The following is a 26,429-nucleotide window of genomic DNA, read 5'->3' as shown; positions in this document are numbered from 1 at the left end:
TGTGCCCTGTTGTTTACTTTCCAACGTAGTCCAGTTTGCTTATCATAAATACTGGAAGACACAAATGTCAGTGCATACATACTGTTCAATTATATTGCTTTAAATTGGCTACAAGAAAATGCAGAAAAGACGGGATATTCCTCAGCCAACTTTTATTTTGTGCCACTATGCTGTGTAATATGACGCTAGGAAGTAAGATGTAAAAAAATTGTCAGCTTTTCTGAGATTAATAGAAAGAACAATACTATTGGTCGGTGTATACATCTGAAAGGCAGTTATTAAAGCAATTGAAATAAATAGCATTACTCTTTACTACTACAAAAATGTACAAATTGTGTTGTGTATTGTTTACTTGTGGCAGAAATCTCATTTTAGCCAAATAAAGAGAATATTGGGGGGGGTGGGAGATGGTTCACGCTCTATTTTAGCAGCCAGATGTTAGAATTCTGTTGTTATTACCAGCCTGTCTCAGGTTTAATAAAATAGAAAACATTTAAGACTATTTAATGTTCACTAATCAGATATAGATTGACTGCAATTGCTTAGTATTACATACCTACTTCCTACTTTTTATTTGTTTGTAATTCAGTAAATATGTGGAATTCTGTAATGCTCCTTCACTGTTGAAATTTTTGCTTTGATTTACCTGGTAGCAAGGAATAACTACAAATGCCTATTTATTGGCATATAGAATTCCTGATAAGGGGACACTTGTTTGTTGGGTGGCGTTAAGGGTCATCTGAGGGTAATGTACCATTTTAGTTGTATGTGCATGTGTTCTCTGCTGCAGGCTTGTCCATGCGATCGTGCCTAGAGCACTCTGGTTTCCAGGTGACAGACACGATTCACGGTATAGTATGAGATCTCTGAAGTTGGAGCATTCTCTGCTGGTTTCATTTCCTTTGGGCTCAGAGTATGAGGCTATGATGAAAAAGCTTACTTTTTATAGATATTTTTGTAATATCTGCACAGTTAAATGGAAACTGTAAATGGATTGCACCATTCCGTCTTTCTGCTCCCTTAAAAGAATGGTAACTTTATCAGAAGTAAAAAGGATTAGGGATGTTCTTGGGATTTAAAAAAACCCATATTACTAATAAGTCCCCACATCAGAAGTTCCCCATGTGCAGTTTATATCAAGACCACATAATAAGAACTAACTGAGATATAAAAAATCACTTTAGATATTCAATGCAACTCTACCCATATCCTGTGGAGTTTCTTTGAGTGCTCTACAACAGGTCTCCAAACTTGGCAACTTGAAGACTTGTGGACTTTAAGTCCCAGAATTCCTCAGCCAGCCATGCTCGCTGGGAAATTCTGGGAGTTAAAATCCACAAGTCTGCCAAGATTAGAGAGCCCTGCTCTACAAATAAATATGCTCACCAATAATTAAACCTGTAATTTAATGCCTCCCATCTGATTTTTTAGTGAACACAAAATGTTATTTTTAATAAAGAAGTGAACAATTTCTCTTTATGTATGCTTATAATTTGAGAGATTGGTGTAGGTGCTCTCAACAAAATGGCTGCCATGAAGGATATGATGCCATATAATACTTATTTACCAGTAAGTGATAGTTCCCAGACATCTCTCTACAAAGCTTTCAATCCCAGTTTTTTACAGAGACAAATGGTTGAATTTCTAAGGAAGGCACTGGATTACAAATGTTTTCTCTACATTCATTTTCTAAGAAGAGCTTGATTTTTTATAGCAATTAAACATTACAATTAAAAAGAAAAAATATAATACAAACTACAAGAAAAAGAAAGAAAAAATGCAGAAAAGAAAAGATAGAAAAATAAGAATATACTTTAAAAAAGAAAAGAAATATATAAAGAATTGACTTTACCCTTCTCTTAAAATACAACAAATGATCTCTTCTAGTATCTCATCTCTTATCTATAAATAAATCCTTAAAACCTCATAATTCAGTCCTGGTCAGTAAGAATCAATTAAGGGTTACCAGAGATGACAACATACCTATTTTAAGCTTGATCAAATAAACTAACTTTATATTCCTTTCTTTTATTTTTAACAATCATGATATTTAATTCATTCAAAAGATATCCTAGAACTTGTTTTGTTTGATTTTTTTTCTTTTTTTCCATAAAATTCTTCAAAGTTAATACCATCTTTTTTATAAATCCAATATGGGAAAGGCCCAAATCCAAGTCACTCTTGGTTTGGCATTTGTATATTCCCCTCTAAATATTAAGACATCAGCGGCTTTCATTTGTATGTCCAATATAGCATCTTCTTCCATATGATTCTTGTACTCTGTCATTTTTAAATGCACTTTCAGCTCAATGTTAGTCTTAATCTCAAGTGTAGTGAAACTTGTTCCTATTCTATAACATCTTTTGTCTATAATGGCAAGCACTCTTAAAATTCACTTTTGCGTCCATTGTTCCCAAACATTCTGCAGTGCATCCAGTGTTCAAGTATTTTGCTCCATTCTGTAATAGTAAATCAAATTTAAATGTTCTTCTCTTTTAATTGTAATCTTCAGTACCTTCTGTTCCCTTTAGTTTGCACCTGTCAAATTCCAATCCTATCTTTTTTTAAGAATTCAAAAAAATAGCATTTTCTCATGGAAAGGATTCTTATAATTAATTTCAAATTTTTATTTTGAATCCACCTGAACCCTTCAGTCTGTAACTTTCTCAAGTCAGAGTTCTAATCACCCATTTGCTGTTTATTCCAAAAGTTTTAAATCCTTAAACTTATTTCGCTAATGATTGAAGGAAACTCACTGGATGCTACAAAACTTGTCAAATCAAAGGTTTCTAATACAAGTAATCATAGACTTACAATCATTCATTTAGTGACCATTCAGAGTCACAATGGCATTGAAAAAGTGACTTATAACTGGTACTCGCACTCATCAAGCATCCTCACAATCACATGATCAACATTCAGTTGCTTGGCAATTGGCATATTTACAAGGGTTGTGACATTCTAGGGTCATGTGATCGCCATTTGCAGCCTTCCCAGCTAACTTCCAACAAGCAAAATCAATGGAGGAAGCTGGATCTGCTTAATGACACTTGATTCACTTAACTGCAGTGATTTGCTTAATAGCCGTGGCATAAAAGTCATAAAATCGGGTATGACTCACTTAAAAACTGCTATGTTTACCAACAGAAATTTCATTTCCTATTTTGGTTGTAAGTCAAGGACTACCTGTAGCTGTATAGCAGTTAGCAAGGAATATATTCATTTTAGCAAGTTCACATGCAAATTGATTGACTTCATGAAAATCTATTAAGCAGCTCATATTCCCAAGCAGAAAGCATGGATTCCTAAATATATGGTTATACTACATAGGTAATTACACATCGCTGGTCTTTACACTAGTATATCAGACCATTAGAATTGCATCTTGCAACATTTTTTTAATGAACTGTACAATAATGTTTTTAAAAATTATTGGAAGTTGAGAAAATATGCTACTTTTATGCACACAATATGTAAACTGCAATGCGACTCTATTGGTCTGATTATTTTTGTTTCAGGAATTCCTGAAGCAAATCTTCAATAAATTAATTTTATATTAACCCAGGCCATCAATATAATATAGGCATGTGACTGCTATAATGTAAAGTGATGTAGGACTATTCTACCTAATGGTTTTTCATTCTTTTCAAATATACTAAGCAATTTTGAAACACCTTAATTCTAGATTACATTTTTAGAAGCAAGTCCCATTGATTTTAGAATGTCTGTATTAGGCATTATTTATAACTCGCAGTATACAAGACTATTGTACAATTCTCTTTCAATGAAATCTTTTGGATATTATATTCCTCCCCCTTTTTTCTTTAAATTAAAACTCAGTCATGTTAACTAGGTTCATTATGTGCTTATTTGAGTATGGCAAATGCAAAAATACTAGCCAGTTTCCATATTTGCATGATCCAAATGACTTACAATCATTTGTTTAAAGACCAATTTTACAATCACATCCATCTGGCTTCTGACAACCAATGTCAATAGGAGACCAGATTTGAATGCTTCATTTAACAATTATGGTGATTTGGTTAAGGATCAGGGCAAAATAGGTTGTAAAATTAATCAAAACTCACTTAACAATAACCTTGCCTAGTAATGGAAAATCTGGTCCCAAAATTGTTGAGGACTATCTGCAAGTTAAAATAAACACCTGTTAAAATTCTGAGGAAAGCCTCTCTAATCCAGTTTGCTTCTGATGGATTGTACTATCAAAAAGGAGCAATAAGCCAGAAATACCTCTGGTTAATATATAACTTTGATTGTTATTCAACAAGTAGACAGTCAGTGATTGTCAGTTAGTGGCAGTGACATAATGTTTGCATAACATTTCTATTTAGTATGCAGTTCTAAGCTTGCCTTTGTGAATATTCACAATAATCTCTGCTTTGATTAAATATAATTTTATAGAAAAATGTATGAGTATCTGCTAATATAGTGTTTTAATGGAAATACTTTATTGTACAGAAAAGTTTTCAGATTGAAGCAATTGAGCAATTGTGTAGCACAACTCTTGAATTGGTTATTCATTTGTTAATTTGTAGAAGTATGATGCAAAATAAAAAAACTATGCTCAGTTCCATTATCACCTTTAAATAATTTTGGTGAAAGGCTCTCTGTGGGAGTCTTTAAATGTAGTTTGGTTTTAAACGTATCTGTTATTAGAAGTACAACATTGGAAATTACATTAAAATGCCATATATGATATATTCAATGGAACTGGGAAATGGAACAGACCTATGTGTTTCATAGCTTTGAAAGCCTTAATGGATTACAAAGCTTGCATTAGTTGCAATGAAAGCATGTGCCATTGAACCAGACATTATTACAAAACCAGAAACATTAGAACGTGTTTAAATCTAGATGCTAAGAAACACCCTGCTGTCCACCAACTCTGAAATTCCTTGATCTTTATTTTGATTTGCTTAAATTGCCTTGAAACATGACTGGTGAGCATATATAAAATGTATTAAAATATTGTTACTTTACAGTGTAAAAGACATCTGTCAACAAATGGTTACTGGGATAAGTGAGTGCCTTCTTTACCTATACAACTAGATAATGCTTCCACTAGATTTTGTATCTAGTAGTTGCTCCTGTAATAATTAGTTTATATTGTGATGCTAGCTTTATATATGTTAGTATATCTAGTTAGTGCTGAACCCTCATTTATATTCCAAAATCAGAATATTGTGTACCTGGAATATTTGGTAGACAAGGAGATGACTACATATCATATATAATGGTCTTGTCTGTCTGTTATTCTAGGCACATTTACACAATGGAGTTCAATGGCACATCCTTTTTGAATAATTTGACGTGATACCTCGTGTAAATGATAGGAGTTCCATCAAAATCTCTGATATTCTGTAAGATAATTGTTGAATATACATTCTAAATATAGCTGGTCTTCCTGGCTCTCCTTATTATGGTGGCTACAGAGTGATTCATATTAGTTTTCAATGTCTCATTGGAAATGTTGGATTTTCTCATTCATAGAGGTCCTGTAATAAAGGAGGATCTGGACAGGCTCAAAAGGAGAATGATTTGCAAGTAAGTACTGTCTTGCTGAATTTCCATATCTGATTAGTACAGTACATACAGGGTAATTGCTATCTGCTTGTCTATTATCCCTGTCTCCACAACCTTTTGAATGTGACTTCTCTGTTGGAAGAGCTTAAAAAAGTACTTCTGTAAGAATAACAGAGCTAAAGTAACTTCCTTTGGCATAGACTCACCTATGGTATATTTCTCTTCAATAATTTGTCACAAAATCTGCTTTGAATTGATACAAAACTTAACCAAAAAATATTCCCTTAAACCAGAAGATGTGAGTCAGTTTGAGATATCAAAGAAACGGTACTTCCGAAACCTCCATTCTTTATCTTTACTAGCAGCAACAGGAGCTAGGGCAAAAAAAGATCTTTTGGAGAAAAGAGCAAACTGTTGAGAAAGATTCTGACATGTGACAGGAGTAACATATAAGGATGATATCCTAGAATTAACATTGAGAATATATTCATATCAGATGGGGAGGATCAGTGCCTCAAATCAGTTGAAGCAAATAATGTACGTAGTATATACAGAATACATAAAATCATATGTATTAGATTGGGATTTTAACTGCACAATTAAATGGCTTTTATCTGGAGAAAAGTGTGGGGGAAGAGAACTGTAACCTTGAACTGCATTTCAAAAGTAACACCAGCCGGTTGTAGTCAATAAAAACCAGCTGTAGCAGTCATGGGGAAAGCTACAAATGCTCATGTAAACAAGTATATTGAGCCAAAATGCCTTCAGGCACTCTAAAGGCTTCCTTATCCAGCAGTATTGAGAAAACTTTGACCCGTGAAGCATTTAGTAGCAGAAACAAGAGATATGACATTTCCAATCTAGTACTGAGCTCCTGTTTGTATCCTAATCAAGTATGAAAATAGAAGAGACCATCACCAGCTCTTCAAGATAGTGTTTTCCCCAAATTCATGGGAAGCCTTAATTATGTAGAAGTATACAAACTCGCTTGTTAAAAAGAAATATTTAATTTATTTGTACAATGTATACAGTTGCCTATCTCACTATATGACTAAAACAAAAACATAATTTACAAAATGAACATTTCAAAATAATGATCCAAAATAGTCTTCATAACAACATATGATTGGATTTAAAACTTGTTCCATTTTCAATCGATAAATGTGACAGATACACCTACAGTATTGGTTTAACTCCTTGGCCCAAATGTCTGAAGGATTATCCAGGTTTTGAATGTCTTATGTAAGGTCAAGAGGGCTGGAGATACCTTTGATCACCAGGAGGACATTGTTCCATAAGGCAAGTGCCTTATCAGCAAAAAAACCCACAACTTCTAAGTTTTCTGATTGAAGGGACCTTTAGTTCTTGATGGGCAGGCAGAAACAGCTGCTGTATATCTTATAGGCTTTATAAGTGACACCCATCACCTTGAATGGTATGAGTCAGCTACTGTGAGAAGGACTTCCTGGTCAATAGGGGAAATTTGTGTACAAGATGAACCTGTGTAAAATCCCTTTTAGCCACAGTTGCCACTAGCAATTTGAGCAGGAGTTGTGAGTCCAGGAGGACTCAGATTGCTCATCAGTTTTGCCTAGTGCTGCCGCATTCAGAGATAATGTTGGAAAGTCTCCAAAACTGGGGACAGTGGGTCTCAACATGCTGATATACTCAGTTCTACTAGGGTTGAACTGAAGCCGGTTCTTCTTCATCTGCACCCCAACACTGGACATAATCTTAACAACATTACAGGCAATCCTCAGTTAACAGTAATTGGGACTCGAATATCTGTCACCAAGCGATACGGTCTTACAGCTTGATGTCCTTGATATTCGACTCCTTCACTTAGTGATAGCAATCCTGGCAGTTCCTGTTGCTATTGTTAACCAAATCACACATGTTCTTAGGTGAGGACCCACCCTGATCCAAGCCATGGTTTCTCCCAGCCCCAGTCTTGTTAAGTGAAGGGATTGCCTTCTCTTGAACTACCCCCACCTGCCTGTCTCCTCAGCCCAGTGATGGCTTCTTGAAGTCAATGTGGATAACTGCTACTTTTAAAGCAGATAACAACACAACCCAGCATTAGCCACTGAAGCCAACCATATGTCACCTTCTAGGAGGCCTTTACCAACCAGGGGAGGCATAGATATAAAACATAGATGACTGGACTTCTGTGGACCTAGCTAGTTAATCGGGAGTAGTGTGACTTCTTAGATAACTTGAGGGAGTTTTCATTAGGTACATCACATTTATCTTTAGTTGGCAGGTGAGCGTACATGTCAAAAGGTGAATCCTGTGACAATTCTATTGAAAATTTAAGATAAACATTGTAACTATTCACTCAACAGTGGTTAGCTGTATAAAACAATTATTTTAGCCTGGTTTTAAAGAATCAGACAATTTTCTGTCATAGCAATACTGTTTTTATGTCTGTTTTGTCTGATTTTGTTCCATTTGAAATACTGTTCTATTTTCTTTCTTCAGTTACACATAATTAGGGGTAGTAGTTTTGGCTTCTGGGATTCTTTTCTAAGTAATCTGTTTGTTTTCCTACATTGTCAGATGTGTATATGAATGTATTAGCTGGAAGAATACCTGCTTGTGTTCACTGGTTTCGCCATTCTGAGATATACAACTAAGCATCAGCCTATAACCCTGATGGTGAACCTATGGCACGCGTATCACAGGTGGCATGTGGAGCCATTTGTTAGGGCATGCAAGTCATTGCCCTGACAGCTCCAGGGTGCATGTGCACACTGGCCAGCTGACTTTAGCCTTCATTATTGGCTGTTTTTCGCCCTCCGGAGGCTTCAGGGAGGCCTCGGGTGGGCGGGGCAGAAGGGCGAAAAACAGCCCAACGTGCAAACCGGAAGTCCGTTCCCGAACTTGTGGATTGCCCTTAGGGCGATTTTTTGCCCTCCTGACGCTTCAGGAGGCTTCTAGAAAGCCTCTGGAGCCTGGGGAGGGAGAAAAATAGGTCCATTGCACGCTGAAGGGTGGGGGTCATGCACACATGCACGGGGTGTAGCATGCACATAGAATTATGGGTGTGCACACGCCCATGCACGACCCCCCGCCTGCGCTCCCCTCGCTTTTGGCACGTGATAGCAAAAAGGTTAGCCATTACAGGCCTATAACATTATCTGAATGGACACGTCTGAGCGGAACAAATCATAACTGTAAACAAACTTTCACAAAAGTTTCATGTAGAAATACCTTGAATGCATTGTGTTTGGACCATATGATAAATTACAGTATCTTTCTGAAGAAGAGCTAATTGGCACAGCCCATATTAATGTTCCATATAAGCTTGTTTGGTTGAATACATCCAGCAGTAGTGATAATTTCTAACAGGTGCTAACTAAAATGGAAAGAATAACCTTGAAATCTCTTGTTTGAATTAGGCCAATAATTTTAAAGTTAAAAATTAACACAGTTCATCCAGCAGTCCCTAAAAGGTGTGCTCTAATCTCTTTCAAATAACTCTTTGAGTAAATCATTAATATTTTAGCCTTAGTTTTTTTAAACATGAGATTAATCATTGTTAAGATAAAAACAAATTAATTGAAAGGAGTGTATGTTACTGAAGTATTTCTATTTACAATTAGATTTGAAAGCTAAAATATGAATGTTTTCACGGGCCTTCTCAAATTAGTATTACTGGAAATACCAGCAAAAAAGATACTATATTGTATATGTATAATGAGCAATATTAAGTATGATTGTTTTAAGTTTTTTGTTATTCAAGAAATTGAGTGTGTGTGCTCCTAAGAATTCACATGCAGGTAGTCCTTGGCTGACGACCACAATTGAGCCCAAAATTTCTATTCCTAAACAAGACAGTTATTAAGTGAGTGGTGCCCTATTTTATTATCTTTCTTGCCAAAGTTATTAAGTGAATCATTATAGTTGATAAGTTAGCAACATGGTTTTAAAGTGAACCTGGGTTCCCTATTGACTTGGCTTGTCAGAAGGTTGCAAAAGGTGATCACATGATCCCGGGATACTGCAACTATCAAAAATATCAGCCAATCGCATATGCTTGAATTTTGATTGCATGACTGTGGGGAGATGCTGCAATGGTTGTAAGTGTGAAAAGCAGTCAAAAGTCACTTTTTTCAGTGCCCTTGTAACTTCGAATTGTTACTAAACGAATAGTTGTAAATTGAGAACTATCTGTATGCATACAGTACCTAGATATAGTTGGTTTAGAGTTGTTTGTCCTCAATTTAAAGAGAAAAGTGGGCAGTGTGGCAAAAAGAAATAGCTGTCTTTTCTGCCAAAACTTTCCTATCATTCTTGGAGATGCACTTTTTAAAATTTAAATAATTTTGTAAGTTTTCACATCCTGCCAGTTTTGGCCCTGTCCCCTTTTTAAAAGAGCAGTCTTCTGCACACCACACATGAATGAGAGTTGTTCTCAATACAAAAGAATGTCTTTGCCAGCAAATTGGGAAAGTCATTGGCATGTCTGGCCTGTTTAAAGAAATCAAATTCCTTAACTGTCTGGTGTTATTTAGAACCAGGAAGATTTTATTGCTAATAATTCTATTCGGAATTCTGCTTCCATTAGAACAGGGATGTCAAACTCAAGGCCCGGGGGCTGGATCTGGTCCACAGGGTGCTTAGATCTGGCCCAGGGGGCCACCCTGGAAACAGCAAAGGACCAGCTGCAGTGCCTCTGCCAGTGACAACAGAGCTCAATTTTCGCTGGCAAAGGTTGCAGGAAGCAGTTGCCGACAAAAACAGCTTGGGAGCCTGTTTTCTCTCAGAGTATTTGGGCCACTACAAGTGTCACAGACACGAGTGAATCGAGCTAGCCATGCCCACTTTAGCCATGTCCGCCCTGGTCCCCCAAGGACAAACACAACCCTGTTGCGGCCTTCAATGAAATTGAGTTTGATACCCCTGCATTAGAAGATGCTAAAATGTTAACCTCTGTTAGGGATCTCTCTTCTTTCTTGAGTGCATTAGGTGGATATACAAGCTAGCAAAAAGACTGAACTTCATAATTCAGGACTGAATAGTACATTGTTATCGTAATGCACATATTTATTCAATACCTAACAGAAAGTTGACCGCTCTCTCATGTCCCACTGCTAGAGAGAAGAAAGTTTCTCACTAGAGTCCACATTGGTCTTGCCCCAGCGGTGAAATTCAGATTTTTTTACTACCAGTTCTGTGGGCATGGCTTGGTGGGCATGGCAGGGGAAGGATATTGCAAAATCTCCATTCCCACCCCACTGAGGCCAGTCATTTGCCGGTTCTCTGAACTACTCAAAATTTCTGCTACCGGTTCTCCAGAACCTGTTAGAACCTCCTGGATTTCACCCCTGTCTTGCCCCCTTGTTGCATTCCAGTGTCCAGGATGTTACATAGAATAATTTTTGGATTATAACTTCAATCATTCCCATGCTAGTTAAGGTTAATAGAAATTGTAATCTAAAAACATAAAACTATCTGGTTAGCATAACTATATAAGATAGATGTATTGCTACCTCTTCTCTAAGGGAAGTGTTACATTCCCTACTTGTCCTATTTTGAAGAGAATACTTTTTCTCATTTTTATTGCACTTCATTTATAAAAAGCCAGTTTGTAAATGAACAGCCAAAAATACTAATATGAAACTTGGTTAAGTACAATTAGATTATCCTGTCCTATATTTAGGATAATAAAAACAAGAAATACCTCATTAATTGTAAACAAGTCTATAAGTGTCTCTCTGAAAGTTTTGGAAGTTTACACTAGGCATAAATTACATTTATTTTGCAACAGGATTATTGTGCAATTTAATTTGTATTTATTCTGCAGTATAAATGTTGAGGTTTTGATTAACATTGATTATATTTGTACAGCTTTAGTTTTCTTTTCTTTCGTAGGGTGCAGAAGCTGTTGTTCTGGAGAGTGTTATGTTTGCCATTCTTGCAGAGAGAGCTCTTGGACCAAAACTCTATGGAATCTTCCCACAAGGCCGTCTGGAGGAATTCATTCCTGTATGTACCAGATATAAGCTGTGCGGTGGTGGCAGTTGAAACTGAGTTTGATACTCTAGCACAAATAAAGACAAAAGTTATATATTTGCCAAGATGTACTAATGGGTTTGCTTTAATGTTAGATTGGGCAATATGTAGACAATGCAAACTTGATCTTGGATTTTCTATATTAATTTTTTGCCACTTTCAGTTAATGAAAGACATGATAGGGTATTCTGCTTTATAGTAGCAGAACAGAGAATGTCACTGTTAGAGTAAATTACGGCACTGAGAAATAATGTTAGTCCTCATTTGAGTTCCCTTATTTGTACATTTGTAATTCCCCTGGTGGATTCTTTATTTCTCATCATTTATGTCCTTTTTACTATATATATTTCAGAGCAGAAAGTTGGATACCGAAGAACTAAGCGTGCCAGATATATCAGCAGAAATAGCTGAGAAAATGGCTAAATTTCATGGGATGAAAATGCCATTTAATAAAGAACCTAAGTGGCTCTTTGGAACCATGGAGAAGTAAGCAATAGAATAGCATTTTTCATTTTGTGAGAAAGTTTATCTAATTTGAAGCACACAAATGTCTTTAAAATGTTCAATTATATTTTTATTTCAGAATACGATTGTGGGCAAAGGGTCGTACATGTTTTCCTAGAATACTAACTATACAATAAAATCTTCATACAGGTACTTGAACCAAGTCATGAGAATCAAGTTTACCAGAGAGTCACGTGTGAGAAAACTGAACAAGATTCTCAGCTACAACTTGCCTCAAGAAATGAAAAACTTAAGGTATCATTCTAATTCTCACTAGTTCTTAGTTCACAATTTTGTTGTGTAATTGATTTAATTACTACATTGTAAAAGGTAAATTTTTATGACTTATTTTTTAATGTCTCTGTGGTTAGTACATCTATCTCTAGCTGTTTAAGAATATAGTTGTAACTATTTGTACCAGTGTTTTCTCATTGTCTAGACCAGCGATGGCGAACCTTTTTTGGCTCGCATGCTATAAGGGGGGGGGAGTGCAGGAGGGTTGTGTGCGGGCGTGCCGCACCCATAATGCAATGTGCGACACCACCCCCAGTACACATGCGCGCACTACAGGTGCTTCCCCCCCATTTTTTGCATGCTTTTTTTGAAAACAGCCTCCCCCGCCCCTCCCGGAAGCCCTCCAGAGGCTTGAAGGACCTTCAAGACGCTTCCCTGAAGCCTCCGGAGCAGTCAAAACGACCCTCCGAGCAAACCGGAAGTCCGTTCCCAAACTTCTGGTTTGCCCGTAGGGCCGGTTTTTTGCAGTCCGGAAGCTTCAGGGAAGCTCATGAAGCCTCCGGGGGGGGGCTCTTTTCGCCCTCCCCAGGCTCCTATAAAGCCTCTGGAGCCTGGGGAGGGTGAAAAATGGCTTTAAAAAAGGGTGAACCCAGCTGGCCAGCACTCACATGCGCACTGGCCAGCTGACAGGGCAGCGCCTTGCGTGCCCTGACAAATGGCTCCGTGTGCCACCTGTGGCATGCGTGCCATAGGTTCGCCATCACTGTCTAGACACTGCATTCCACAATGGAATATTTTCTTTTCATTGGTTGTAGTGGCAGGGCTAGAAGATTACGATAGTTGTTCCTGTGGGAGGAGATCACTACATCACAAAATCTGGTCCTGCCATGCAAGTATAAATGTACTTGTTGGTTCCTTCAGGGGCTTCTTCGGTCTCAGCTAAACTCCTCCTTTTCTTTTTATATTACTCTGCCTCACGCAAATGTGATTCTGAGGACATAGACTATTGAATTCAAGAATTAGTTAAAAGGTGCATAGTATCTCCTTGATTCAGATGTATATTTTCCTTTTGTCACGTGGCTATCTGTTAAAGAGGCAACTGGCTTCAGGTGAGACTGATGAATGGGGTGTGGACACCTTCTCCAAAGGACAGCAGTCAACAGGATCCTAACTTTTTTAAGTGTGCTTCCTTTGAACTCTCTTTGGCTCAGCATTCTAAAACTGGAGATGGGGCTATCTTCTCCCATGGAAGGCACCATCAGAATCTTCTAAGCCTACCTCTGGATCAGGGAGAGGGGGAGGAATCCTATACTATAGAATGCCATATCTGAGCTGTAGAGAAAGGACTTCCACTGCATATCCAGTGTGCCGTTTCAGTGACATATCCCATTAATATGGAAAGAGCCAAGCAAGTATCCATGGCAGCCTATTAAAATAAATTGAAAGTAAATTCTCTTCTCTCCCCATTATACATTTGCATGACATGAAATGTCAGCAAATGATGTTCAACTGTGAACGTAGCTCTTTTGACCTCATTCCCTAAATGGTGCATTTACAAATCATATTACAACATACCTCTTTTGCTTGTTCTAATTAGAAGAAGTCATTGTGCTAGTTGTTCATAATGCAGCTATCAGACCATGAAGCACCAGGGGGAGGGGGTGGCTTTCAGGGAGCAGAGCTAGGACTCAAATGTCTGGAGCATGCTCTGGAGCTCTTGGATGCGGGTTTATTCAAGCCTGAGGCCTGGGACAAATGAGTATGTAGCAGTCTGTTACAAAGTCAGTGCTGGAGCTACTGCCTCCCAGCGCTCTATATAGCAGGGACCATGCCCCTCAGTCCCACAAACACAACCATCATCTGGCGTCAGCGTCCAATTCCACGTTAGCAGTCCACCATCCGGTGCTGAGGGCTTCTGTCCCATGGGCTGTAGACAGCTTCCGGCCTGCACACTGTTGTCGCCAGCGCCAGCCAACTGGGCCAGGAAGGCCGCCAGGCAGCTGTGTGGGAATGCCACCATTGCCACCTAGGCTGCCAGCCGGTGTACCGCCGCGCAGCTATTCCTGCTCCTGTGCTCTCCAATTTCCCCCTCCCCCCAGGTATGGCAAACCGATTTTGAGCTTGACAGGTGTCTACCCCTACCAGGGCCGCACCTGGAAGATAGTAAACATATATATGTTAATCACAATTGTGTATCCATGGGTGCCTGATTTCCATCTCTTCCCCCTGGTTTATGGGGATAGGTCTTGTGGAACTTTCGGATTAGTTGGGTGGCCCGCAGGTCCTTCTCTGCCACCCAGGTGGCCTCTGTCGAGGGGTACCCTTTCCACTGCATCAGGTATTGGAGTCTATCCCTATGGACTTCAGAATCTAGTACTCAATCGATTTCATACTGATCATTGCCAGATTCCCGAGTCCACACTAGGATCATGTTTATAGCTAAATTATGGCAAGTGTTGCCTCTCAGAATATTTGTTCAAATGTTGGTTTGAAGAAAGGGGGGGGAATAATTGACTCTCCAAGACTTCCAAATGGCTCTCATGGCCTCACAAGTATCATTATGGGAAGAGGGAGAGTAAAACCAGCAGGTTTTTAAGAATGCAGTAGGTCAAGCTGTTGTTTTGTACTTTGAGGAAACACAAAGTAGTAAGGAAATGTCTTCATTCAAAAACAGTTTTCTTGATTTGGTTCGTATAAGAGAAGACATAGTTGGTAGAAAAATATTCAGGAGATGAGATGTAGAAAATACTGTTTGTCTTCCTGTATTTGTGTTCTTAAGTTTAAAAAAATGATTTTGATTTTTCCCCCTTAGATCTTTACTTGAAGCTACTCCATCTCCAGTTGTGTTTTGTCATAATGACTGCCAAGAAGGTACAATAACATGGTCTTTGCGTTGTTTACAGTTGTGATTGTCTTAAAAACTTAACAGTTATAGCAAAGCAAATGTTCATATTTAGACATCTGATTAAATTTAGGACATGTTCTATTTGGTGAACATCAGTGGTGAAATTCAAGATTTTTTACTACCGGCTCTGTGGGTGTGGCTGGGCGGGCGTGGCAGGGGAAGGATATTGCAAAATCTCTATTCCACTCCACTCTGGGGCGAGCCAGGGTGGTATTTGCTGGTTCTCCGAACTACTCAAAATTTCCGCTACTGGTTCTCCAGAACCTGTCAGTTAAGGAAATATAGAAAGGAACTTTGGTGTGTGAAAATAATTTGGATTTTAAAATGGATTAGAGTCATTAAGATTGTAGGATTGTTTAGGCCTCAATCCAGCCATGCCCTAATAAATTCCTTCTTTCATTTAAATAACACAAACACACTATTTACTAATGGCACTCTTATTCTTGAGATGAACTGTAGATTTAAGTGCACCTGCCCAAGATATTTGCACAGGGCATGAGTCCTCTTTGCTTCAGAACAGATCTCTCAGATGCAGCCTTCCATGAAAAGATACAAAAACTTTATCCTCACCCAAGGTGCAGCAGTTAAGGGTGGACAGAGAAAATGGAGAAACTCTGGTGATCACAAAATGGCAGTGGAAACTTAGAATTGCTTTTATTGTATCTCTTTCCTGCCATTTAGTGATATGTGGATTTTTATAGCCCATGTAAATTAATGCTGCCCAAAGTGGCTGCCTCCCCTGCCTTTATATGCTTCCCACCATCTCCATGTACACATTCTATATACAGACATTTTGCTAATGGAACATTCATAGTTCTAATGTTAAAGTATCAGGATAGTTGAGCTGTCATAAGCTATGGAGCCATTTCCAATGTAATGATCTGAAATTTCCTCAGAAAGCTTGTACAAATCATTTTACACCTCTTGCTTCTCCATATCACCAGGAAATATCTTGCTTCTTGATGGCAGAGAAGATTCTGAAAAACAAAAGCTGATGCTTATTGACTTTGAATACAGCAGTTACAATTATAGGTAAATGTTGGATCTCTCCTTGAATGAATAAAAGTACAAGCTTAACAAATGCCAGATTAGTTGTATGAATTGCTTTTTGCATACATAGTCTGTTTGCTGTTAATCCATCAGGATTACCAATGTTTGCCTAAAAAAAGTTGTGGTAGATATCTAATATGGTATTTGAACATAAAGTGTTTGGCAAAAAAAATTGGAGTAATAAATTTATGCTAAAACTAGCTAAATAAAATTTATCTATAAAGTAAATCTATTTCAAACGTTTGTAACTAATTTTATGATAAAGCTACATTATAAGATAAATAGCAGATAATAGAAACTCTGTTCATCTTTATCAATAATTACTTAGCATGCTTTGTTGTGGTAGTGTTTCATGTTCAATTTGATACCTAAACTGACAGTTTTTAAATGTATTTGCATTGTTTAGAGAAGAAGGTATATCCTCTGAGATTTATAGGACATTAAACTAATTGGTTATTATATCAGTTTTTTGCCAGAATAGTCTGATCATGCTGATTTTTGTTCTCAAATTTTTTCCAATGACTAAATAATGTATATGTATATGAATATGTGTCTGGGTCGGGAATTAGAGTTTATAGTACTGATCCTGGGGTGGCAGCTTCATTTTGCTAAGTCTTCAGTTACTTGATACTACTGTAGCATAAGAATTGCTAATAAAGATGGATCCTTAGGTCATTTGGTCATTGGAAAATTTTTCAAAAACAGGATAGCAGGAATAATGTATTCTTCAGGCAGAAAAAGATTTATATACGTTTTTTTTTTTTTTTGAGAATTGAATAACAAAACGTGATATGCACCTGTTAGTCAGAGTGTATATATTAGAATAGATAGATGATTTTATTTAATAGACTGAATTAGTTTTAACATCATTTATGAACTTTATTAGCCTTTAATGACGAGAAGATTTCAACCCTGCTGGCTGATGAGGTCGATTAATAGTGGATTGTAACAGTTGCCATTCCCACTTATTTCTAAAGTATCTTCCCAACTTTCTCAACAAATATAAAATAAATATGCCCCAACAAATAATTTGAGAGAGAAAGCTCATCTGATCACACTAGTTTACATTGTTTTGTGATGTCACAAATAGATGAATGCTATATGTAGGCCATCCATCTCTCACTGAATAGAATTCTAACAAGATAGAACTTAAGTTTCATCCAGCACAGCTCTTTCTATAATCCCCAAATTCTTAAGAATATAAATTTTGGAGCTGAATGTATTTCTTACATATTGATAATGTTTTCACTTTAGAGGGTTTGATATTGCTAATCATTTCTGTGAATGGATGTATGACTATGTGCATGAAAAATACCCATTCTTCAAAGCGAACTTCATGAACTATCCCACAAGGAAGCAGCAGGTAAGCAGTAAAAAGAACTGTCTTGAGCTATAATGTTCTTTACTTTCAAATTGAATTTCATTTCTAAATTGTATGTAGTCAACTTTAATCTGCATTCGCAGGTTAAATCTTGCCAAATTGAATTTCTTAATCACATAGAATGGAGAACTATTGTCCTCCACAAATTGAGTTATTGAACTAAAATTCTCAGAATCCTTCATTATTGGTTATTTTGGCTGTAGAATAATATTCAAGTATCATCTAGAAGACTATAAATTCCCCAATTCTGTGGTAATCATCTATAAAAAGTGACCTCTGTATTTTCAACCTATGACCCTTGTAGTAGGAAAATTAAAGTTTTCTTGAGTGTACCTAGAATACATTTTCTAAATTTCATTTAATTCATCCAGCTAGTGAGAGATACTAGGTGTTACAGTTTAGTAATATACTGGAGGGAGGCACAGTTTTCTCAGCTCTAATAATTGTTAAGCAGATATTGAATGAACTGGAATACAAATAATTAGATCTGGAATGAATTTGAAAATGAATACTGTTGCTCTGCTTTTTTAAAAAAAAAGTGCTTTGAATTAAACTGAAGTTCCAATAATTTGTGTTATTGGTATGTTGGTGTTAAGCAAATCCATTGTTGTTCTGACAACACTTTTGTGCTTATAGCTCCATTTCATAACGAGTTATCTAGCTGCATCTCAAAGTGGATTTGAAAATCTGAGCCATGAAGATAAGTCCAAAATAGAAGAAGATATGTTGGTTGAAATAAACAGGTAGCCTCTCTCTTCATTCAAAATTATATGTAATCCTGTTCAGAAATCTTCATTTTCAGTTAATATATGTAGATTATATGTGACATTCTTCAGTGCTTAGTTTGGTATTTAATCTGAATTAGTACTTACAGATGAGGTTGGTGGTTATTTAGGTTGTAATTATTTTTCTAAGATGCATTATTTCCTTTACTACTTGCTCTGAGAAAAATCTGGTTTGATCAGTAAGCATAGAAACATGACAGAGAAAGCTTCCACAGTTGAAGACACATTTAATACTTACTAATTGAGGATACGTGATCTGGTTCCTTGGATATCCTTGATGTTAATCCACATGCCTCCACTATTTTACTCTGATTAAAAATTAAATGGAAAGTGAATGAACTACAAATCAAAATTCCATCCTGCAATATTATTTTTATTTCCAAGAATACCTTTGTTCCCTACCTAGGCTTAATAGGGTTAGAAAATTAAAAAAAAGAAGAAGCATGGAACATCAGTTGAGTGTTTTCTTCAAAATTGTGCATGCTTACCAATCACCCTCTCTCTCAGCCCAACTCACCTGACAGGGCGGTGGTTGTGTTTGATATGTTTGCCACTTTGAGTTATTTATAAAATGATAAAAGTGGAAATAAATAAATAGCCCCCCAAAGAAACAGAAGCTTAATGCAGTATTTGGAAGGATATAAAAGTAGAAAAACAGAATTGTCTCTGCTTTGTTATCTTATATTTGATTATTTTAATGTTTCTTAATATTTTTATGCTTTTAGCCACCCAGACTCATTTGACATGACATGGGCAGCAAATATATTTCAGGAATGAATAGGAAGACGCAGTCTCTCAGATAAATTATATGGGTGCTTGTGGCTAGTAACACCCACTTTTATTAATTTGACTATGTAAAATTAGAGACCATATAAAGTAGCCTTTCAAATTATTAAGAGTCCAGGATACCTGAGAGTTATCTCCTCTATAAAGCTGTTCATGTCTGAAGGTCTGTTGGAAGGAAACTATCTTCTTTCGCTTTTCAGAACACGAGCAGCCCTTTTCTATTATACAATTTAGGTTAGAGAAGATAACATGTAGCCTTCCAGGTATGAGGGGCTTCCACCATCCCACATCATGTATCTGTCATGCCAGGAGAGGTGATGAGTTCAGTTGGAGGACATGTATTGTCCATCTCCCTTTTATATTCTAGTCAAGAGAAGCAAGGGTAGTTTTGTGTTTGGTATCAAAACATACTGTGACCATATTCAATTATGTTTTTCTTTGACAGGTTTGCTCTTGCATCTCATATCTTCTGGGGTCTGTGGTCCATTATACAGGCAAAGATATCATCTATTGAGTTTGGATACATGGTATGCCTTTTTAAAAGTCACATTTTTAAGCAACTGCATCCTTCACAGCTGAGTTCTTATGTCTGTGTAAGAAAGAGTTGAGAAATTGGAGCTTTGTAGGATTTGCAGAACTTCTAAGGCCCTTCAGCATGATCAACGATGAGGAATGCTAGGAATTAGTTTTGTAACATCTGAAGAGCCCAGGCTCCCTACTTGTCTCAGACTGATCTTTTTTTTTTTTTTTAGTTTTATTAGTTTTAAAAACATTTATGGGAAAAAGGTAGTCTCAGACTGATCTTAATCACCTCCAAAACCCTATGTTTTCAGCATTTAATTTAACTGAAAATCAGTTACTATCAATTGTAAGTGTTTGCCTCATCAAGCATTTAATGACTGTCACCTTGTCATTAAAAAAACATGGCATTTGCTAGTCTAGACTGATAGATGATCAGAGTAAATAATACATGGGATGCTTGGAATTGTTAGAGTGGTGTATAGCGGAAGTCAGGGGGGTGGGTTTGAGTGGGAGGTGGGGGAGGGTTAGGGTGGAGGGTGGGGTAATATATATGTATAATTAACCTAGAAAATGGGATTAATGAAATATTGTTACTTTAAGAGAAATTTATATCATGATTTATATATGTTCAACTAACTTAGAAGATGGGATTAATGGGCTATTGCTACTATAAGAGAAACTTATATTATGATTGTTGGGAGGTGAGGGGGTACAATATGTGAATGAGTAATCTACCTTAAGACGGGGGGAGGGGAGGGGGTACAGTATTTGGTACAATATTTGAATGAGAAATTTTTTTTCAGTTGGGGGAGGGGAGGGAGTATAGTATTTTTATGTGATTTACATTATATGGTGGGGGGGGTAAAAAGGGGGAAAATGTGTTTGTATAAAACTTTTTCAATTAAAAAAAGAAGAAGAAAAAAAACATGGCATTTGCTATCACCAGCAACTAGGCTTTGACTGCTTTAATGATACTACATTAAATGTTAGTTAATTCTATAATTTTGATTCTTCTTAGCTTGTCCTTTTAATTTATTTTCAAAAACTAGTTTATACATATACTGGGCACATAAATACAGTTTTAAATACAGGTTGCAACAAAATTAATTGAATAAGAATTGATACCTGAAAAAGTATTGCATTTCCGTCCTAAGTGATGCTAAGTGATTTCTTTGCATCACTTAGAATGCTCACACCTATTTGTAAAAGAGAACCAAGTGTCATACAAATAGGTCTGCATGAAATTTTAGTATAATGCTTGTTCCCTGAAATTGGGATACATTGAAGGAGCTTCAGTCTTTTCAATTGTAGTATTTTTCCCCCCACTTAGGACTATGCACTCTCCAGATTTGATGCCTACTTTGAGCAGAAGAGGAAACTCAAAGTGTGAAGGTTGAAGACTGGACAATCAGTCACTGTACTGTATAAGGAAGGCAGCTGGGCAGAAATTCCACTGTGCTTAGGCTACTGTAGTTGTAATGAAGGTTTTGCAAATTCCAACTACTCGGATGCAATGCTGAAGACTGCACAAAATGGCTGTTTACTTTTTTACAGTTTCATAAGTCTCTGGAATGCAAATTGATAGCTGATGGATAATATAACAGTGCAATATCAAATGTTTTAAATCTAGAAGGTATTATGAGGGAAACCTTGAGTGTTAATGTGAACCATCCCTTATTTCAAAAGCAAGAAGTGTTAACTGTGGGTATCTATTTTTTTAACTAACATATTTTATTGACAATGCATTATATAAACTACCAATTAAGGGGGAGTTCCAATTCTCATTCTCTTTCTTTCTTTCTTTCTTTCTTTCTTTCTTTCTTTCTTTCTTTTCTTTCTTTTTCTCCCTCTTTCTTTCTCCCTCTTTCTTTCTCCCTCTCCCTCCCTCCCCCCCTCTCTCAAGAGGAAATGATTACACTGTGAATTTTTGCTGAAGCCTGTTTAAGCAAAGATCATTGTTATGTGACAGATGTATGTCAATCAGTTCAGAAAAAGACTGGTAAGCTAACACTAATACATACTGAAAGTATGAAAGAACTCAAAAGAGCGTCTACAACCCAGCTTCTCTTTTCATGCAGTAGCTTTCATTTTCTGGTATATTGGTAGAACAAGGCAATACTGATACGTCTCAAACTGGAGCATGCAAGTCTTTCTATTTCCTGTTAGCTTATTTCACAGTTTCAATACAGGATATGCTAAACGTTCAGCAGCGGTCATGTTGTATTGCATTATTCTTCTCTAAGAAGTTCCCTAGGCTGATAGAAATGGGATGAGTGCCTTGAATTCCTCTAGCAGCTGCTTCTTGCTAAAAGGAGAAAAGTAGGGGCAAACGAAAAACAGGGAGGAGCTGAGGGATGCTTGGGCAGTAGTGGCAGGCTGGTGCCTTGTTGGTGGCACGCTGCTCCTTGTTTAAAACCCTGCCATCTTTCCAACAGTTAAGTGGATGTTTCTTGTGCAAAGAATACATTGAACTATGTATGTGAAAACTCCAACAAGTATAAGTTTTGTGAGGGTATCTAGAAAATGTATCTCCTAACTATTTTTTGGTGTGCTTTCTGCTTAACTTGTATTGGACAAATAAACTTTTTAAAGTCTTCTTGTTGTAATGTTTGATTATTTCTTTGTCCACATTTAAGTCTTGAATTCTGTTTCCCCTTTCCTGTAGCAATGTGCTTGACTTGTACAAGCATCTTCGGTGACTTAGATAGAATGCCAATATGCATGCGATGTTAACACACAAATGCCATAAACGTATTTGCAGTTCATTACAGATAACCACAGCTAATCTGTCACCTTGTGCTAAGCAACTTACTTTGTTTAGTATGGGTTTACATAGTACGGGTTGATAGTAACATGTAAATCCAAGATTGTGGTTTATAAAATAGAAAGTATAGCTTATTGATCTTGTTTAGTAAACCAGGATCTATTATTGTTTAGAACTCTAAGCAAACCTCTATGGTTGCTATCTTTCTTCTCCCCCTTCTTTAGGAGTAATAATTTTGGGGTTTTTTTTTTACCTTTTACCTTTTCAATGCAATAAGGCTCTAGTCTATAATTTGTCATGGATTCAGGTATTTCTTGATAGTAAAAAGGTTCATCATTGAGTTCTTACCAAGATTCATGGAGTCGGTGAAATATTATGGGAGATAAATTAAAACAACTGTGGATGAAGGGTTTAACTTGAAATTAAATCCAGAAAGGTGCTGCATTTTGAAAAGCTGGGATACTGCATAGCTGGAAGATGGTCAGTTGCTACCTTTTTACCCTTGACATGATTCCCAGCTTCTCTGGCAGATTTGCATAATTATGGTCCTTTTCTCAATTAAAAATTCAAAGAACGGGACTTGACAATAAGGTTTGTATTGTACAGCAGCATAACCGTTGCTGCAGTAGAATTTCTCTGAGCCGTTTCCTCTGCCATCCATAAACACTCTTGTACTGAAAACCAAAAGTGCTCTCCATAACTTCTTCCAGAGCCACCATCAAAATTGCAGTGCAAAAACATGGAGGGAGGCAGGGAGGGCCCAAGGATTCCACTCTTCAAAATGACCATCAAGTCTTCCTGCCAATAACCTCTCCTTTGCTGAAAGCTATAGGTTTAATGGAGGGAGTGGGAATAAGTTTCAAGAGAGAGTGAATAAAACTGTTTAGCAGAGGGACAGGATTTGAGGACTACTGGGAGATTTTTCTTTATTACATGTTTTAGGCTTACTCTCAATTGTTTGCTTTGTACCTCAAAATGGCCAGAAGCTGAATTCTAACAATGTAGTTTGAGGAGGCTCTGGAAATCCCCCCCCAAAAAAATGCTCTTTTCTATTTATTCTTGAATTTTGCCATTCCTTCATTGATAGCCATTTTGGATTGAATCATTTCAAACTATAAATGCTGCCTTTTTACTCCTTACAGCTAAATCACTTTGGATGTCTGATTAGCGTATTGGAGAAAGAATAGCTGACATGGAAGAATCTAAATTACTGTCAGTTCAGTTGATTTTCCTATCCAATAATTCAGCTTTGACTAACAAGATCAATGTCCAAAGACAGGGGAGATGATGGCAAACATGCTGTTAATAACACGCATCAGTTTTAAATACAAAACAAATCCATGCTTCTAGGTTTTAGAATCAGTTAAATTATTTTGAGAAACTCTTGACACTTTTTTTCAATATGAAAAAAAGGCAAATCAGTGAAATTATGGTGAGGGAGAAAAAAGGATTCCACAGAAGCATTGTGAAGTTTTAAAAGTGAAACCACCGCTGTTGCAACTCCTAAGACGAGTCCAAAATTATTCAGCTGCATGCTGTTTTCTTCAGCTTAATGTATATAATGTGTTGGGTGCAATTTCTTCTTTCTCTCTCAGGCTAACCTAGCAAAGCTCTGCTCAGGAAATTTCCATGGAAGAAAAGAAGTGATCTTTGTTGCTTGGCAGTTCCCAGGCCCTGCCCACTCCCATACTTTCTGGAGGGATGTCAAAATTTTCCAAATGGATTTTGTAAATCTTTAAGGGGAAAGGAGATCAGCAAAGTAATCACCTCTTTCTCTAGTTTTGTCAGTGGAAAAAAATCTGATGGATGAAAAGCATCGGATCTTCCTGTTCCATATCTGTCACTGGACCTTGGCGATCCTATTTTTATCAAAAGCCACACGAAAAAGTGCTGCTGAGTTTTGTCCAAACCAATCCCTTAGATTTTGAAGTCATGGTGTTCTTCTGCCTGGACCTCATTTCAGGTTTGGCACCCATAGAAATTAATTGTCCCCAGCTGCAAGATGATGTGAGATTATCCTGACAGTAGTTCAGTAAAATGCTGGTCTTTGTGGGTAGCTACCTAGTCATCAACTATTATCTAGATTTGATGAATCACCTAATTGGGCTAACACATGTGATTAATTTGGTGAGATTAGGGATTGTCTTCAGGGGCATCTGTCCATGTCTCCAGGTTCCTGAATCCTTGGGGGAGCATTCTGGATCAAACCAAAGTATTTCAGCCATTTAAATAATAAGGAAGGTGGAAGGAGGTGGATTATTTGGGGGGAAAGGAAAGAGGAAGGGAGGGGGGAGGAGAAGAGATTGAAGAACCAAAATCAAAGATTAAAATATGTTTTAATGGACAGACCCACATCTCTGCCATCACAAGTTCTTATTGTTGTTTGTTTCTCTAGTAAAAGTCTAAATTACTTTTCAGCCAAATTAGGCAACCATGAGTAAAAATCAGATATATTAAGGATTCAAATATACATGAATATGCAAAATCCATTTTGAGATCACAACCTCTGCAATTTCAGTCAGTTTCCCACATTGAAACTTCTATTTTTCTTACAAGGGAAAAATTGAAGCACTGTGGGTACTACAGTCCTGTATATTTTATCCAAGAGGAACCTAAAGTTGCCATTGGGGGGAGGGGGGGAATAATTTGATTATCAGAAAGTGAAAATGTAAAAAAAAATTCCCATGTAAGTGCTTTGTAATTTCCATTTCATGTCTAAATTAAGGATAAGATTAAATGTGTCCTCAGGCCAGATTAATTACTGCTGGGTCTATGGTTCCTACAGTGGTGGGATTCAAATTGTTTTACTACAGGTACTGTGCCTGTGGCTTGGCTTGGTGGGCGTGGCTTGATGGGCATGGCAGGGGAAGGTTACTGTAAAATCCCCATTCCTCCCCACCCCACTAACCTGCTTTCCAGCTCCATTCTGTTCAGGGTAACAAAAGAAGATCAGCTGGGAGGCAGGGGGGTGGGGTGGAACCAGACCATTTGCTGGTTCTCTGAACTACTCAAAATTTCTGCTACCGATTCTCCAGAATCTGTCAGAACTGACTGAATACCACCTTTGGGTTCCTCCTATAGTTCTGAACATTTAAGGTATCTTACACATATTGTTTTATAAACCTATTTAATATACTCAATGGAGTACACATTTCTTGTTCAAATTAACCGAACAAGCAATCTTTGTGTTTACAGAGTCCACCTTTTAAACTGCTGGATTAGGTTTTGGAGTAGCAAACACAATGGCCTTTATTACTGACTGCTACCCAAATTACTCTTTTGAAGGGTCTACGTTTTTTTTTCCTCAGGCCTTCATCTTTTCTGTCTTTCCTTTTATCAGTTAAAGCTGTTGGTCATTAGAATGTGCAGTTAAGGCCTTTTAAAAAGCCCTACCAGCCTTCATTCTTGCTTTTGTCCACATAGGGTACATTAGATTTGCATTTCACCTATCACAGGAAACCACACACTTCTCTTTTATGTCTGAATTCATAGCCATGCTTCAGAGCCAAGAAATAGCTCTGGAAGATACTGAAGTTACCTATAAAGTAACAAAGATGGAGAATGAATGAATGAATAAATCATCCATCACTTGGAATGAAGCCAGACATTGAGTAGCAAAAAACGAAAAGGAAACAATAATTTCCCATTAAATGAACGATGGCATGAATGTGGCGATAACTATGAGAATAAATGCACCATAGCATTTGTCGTGTATAAATAAACCTACGTAGAGATGGCATTGTTAAAAGATTCACTTCAGGCTGGAAGGGGAGAAGAAAGAAGGGCACATCAGAAACAGTGGTAGGGGGGTGTTGTTTGTTACATTTCATTATAAATATAAATGCATTTTTTAAAAAAAAATCCAATGAACTCTGAGTAACTATCACTTAAAGCCTATACAGACCCATTTTAAACCAGAAAATCTGGCGGGTGTCC

The 26,429-nt window shown here is 37.2% G+C and overlaps 1 protein-coding gene across 3 annotated transcripts in view; it reads left to right on the top strand.

Annotated features, from left to right (window-relative positions):
• CHKA (choline kinase alpha) overlaps nucleotides 1–22,325 on the top strand; it is a 33,641-nt gene extending 11,316 nt beyond the window's left edge. For 2 of the 3 annotated variants that reach the window (XM_081936936.1, XM_081936938.1), the window contains exons 3-12: nucleotides 5,512–5,565; nucleotides 11,422–11,535; nucleotides 11,915–12,048; nucleotides 12,217–12,321; nucleotides 15,113–15,171; nucleotides 16,150–16,237; nucleotides 17,510–17,618; nucleotides 18,273–18,379; nucleotides 19,653–19,734; nucleotides 21,060–22,325. In XM_081936936.1, the coding sequence (XP_081793062.1) occupies nucleotides 5,512–5,565; nucleotides 11,422–11,535; nucleotides 11,915–12,048; nucleotides 12,217–12,321; nucleotides 15,113–15,171; nucleotides 16,150–16,237; nucleotides 17,510–17,618; nucleotides 18,273–18,379; nucleotides 19,653–19,734; nucleotides 21,060–21,119 (912 nt within the window). In that variant the 3' untranslated portion in view covers nucleotides 21,120–22,325. The remainder of the gene's footprint in view (nucleotides 1–5,511; nucleotides 5,566–11,421; nucleotides 11,536–11,914; nucleotides 12,049–12,216; nucleotides 12,322–15,112; nucleotides 15,172–16,149; nucleotides 16,238–17,509; nucleotides 17,619–18,272; nucleotides 18,380–19,652; nucleotides 19,735–21,059) is intronic. The other variant, XM_081936937.1, reaches the window with a different exon arrangement.
• Nucleotides 22,326–26,429: the final 4,104 nt, after the last annotated feature.

Source organism: Natrix helvetica (genome assembly GCF_964273705.1).
Source record: "Natrix helvetica genome assembly, chromosome: 1".
Lineage (NCBI taxonomy): Eukaryota > Metazoa > Chordata > Lepidosauria > Squamata > Natricidae > Natrix > Natrix helvetica.
The sequence above is the reverse complement of the archived record's forward strand: the minus strand, read 5'-3'. Positions and strand labels throughout refer to the sequence as shown.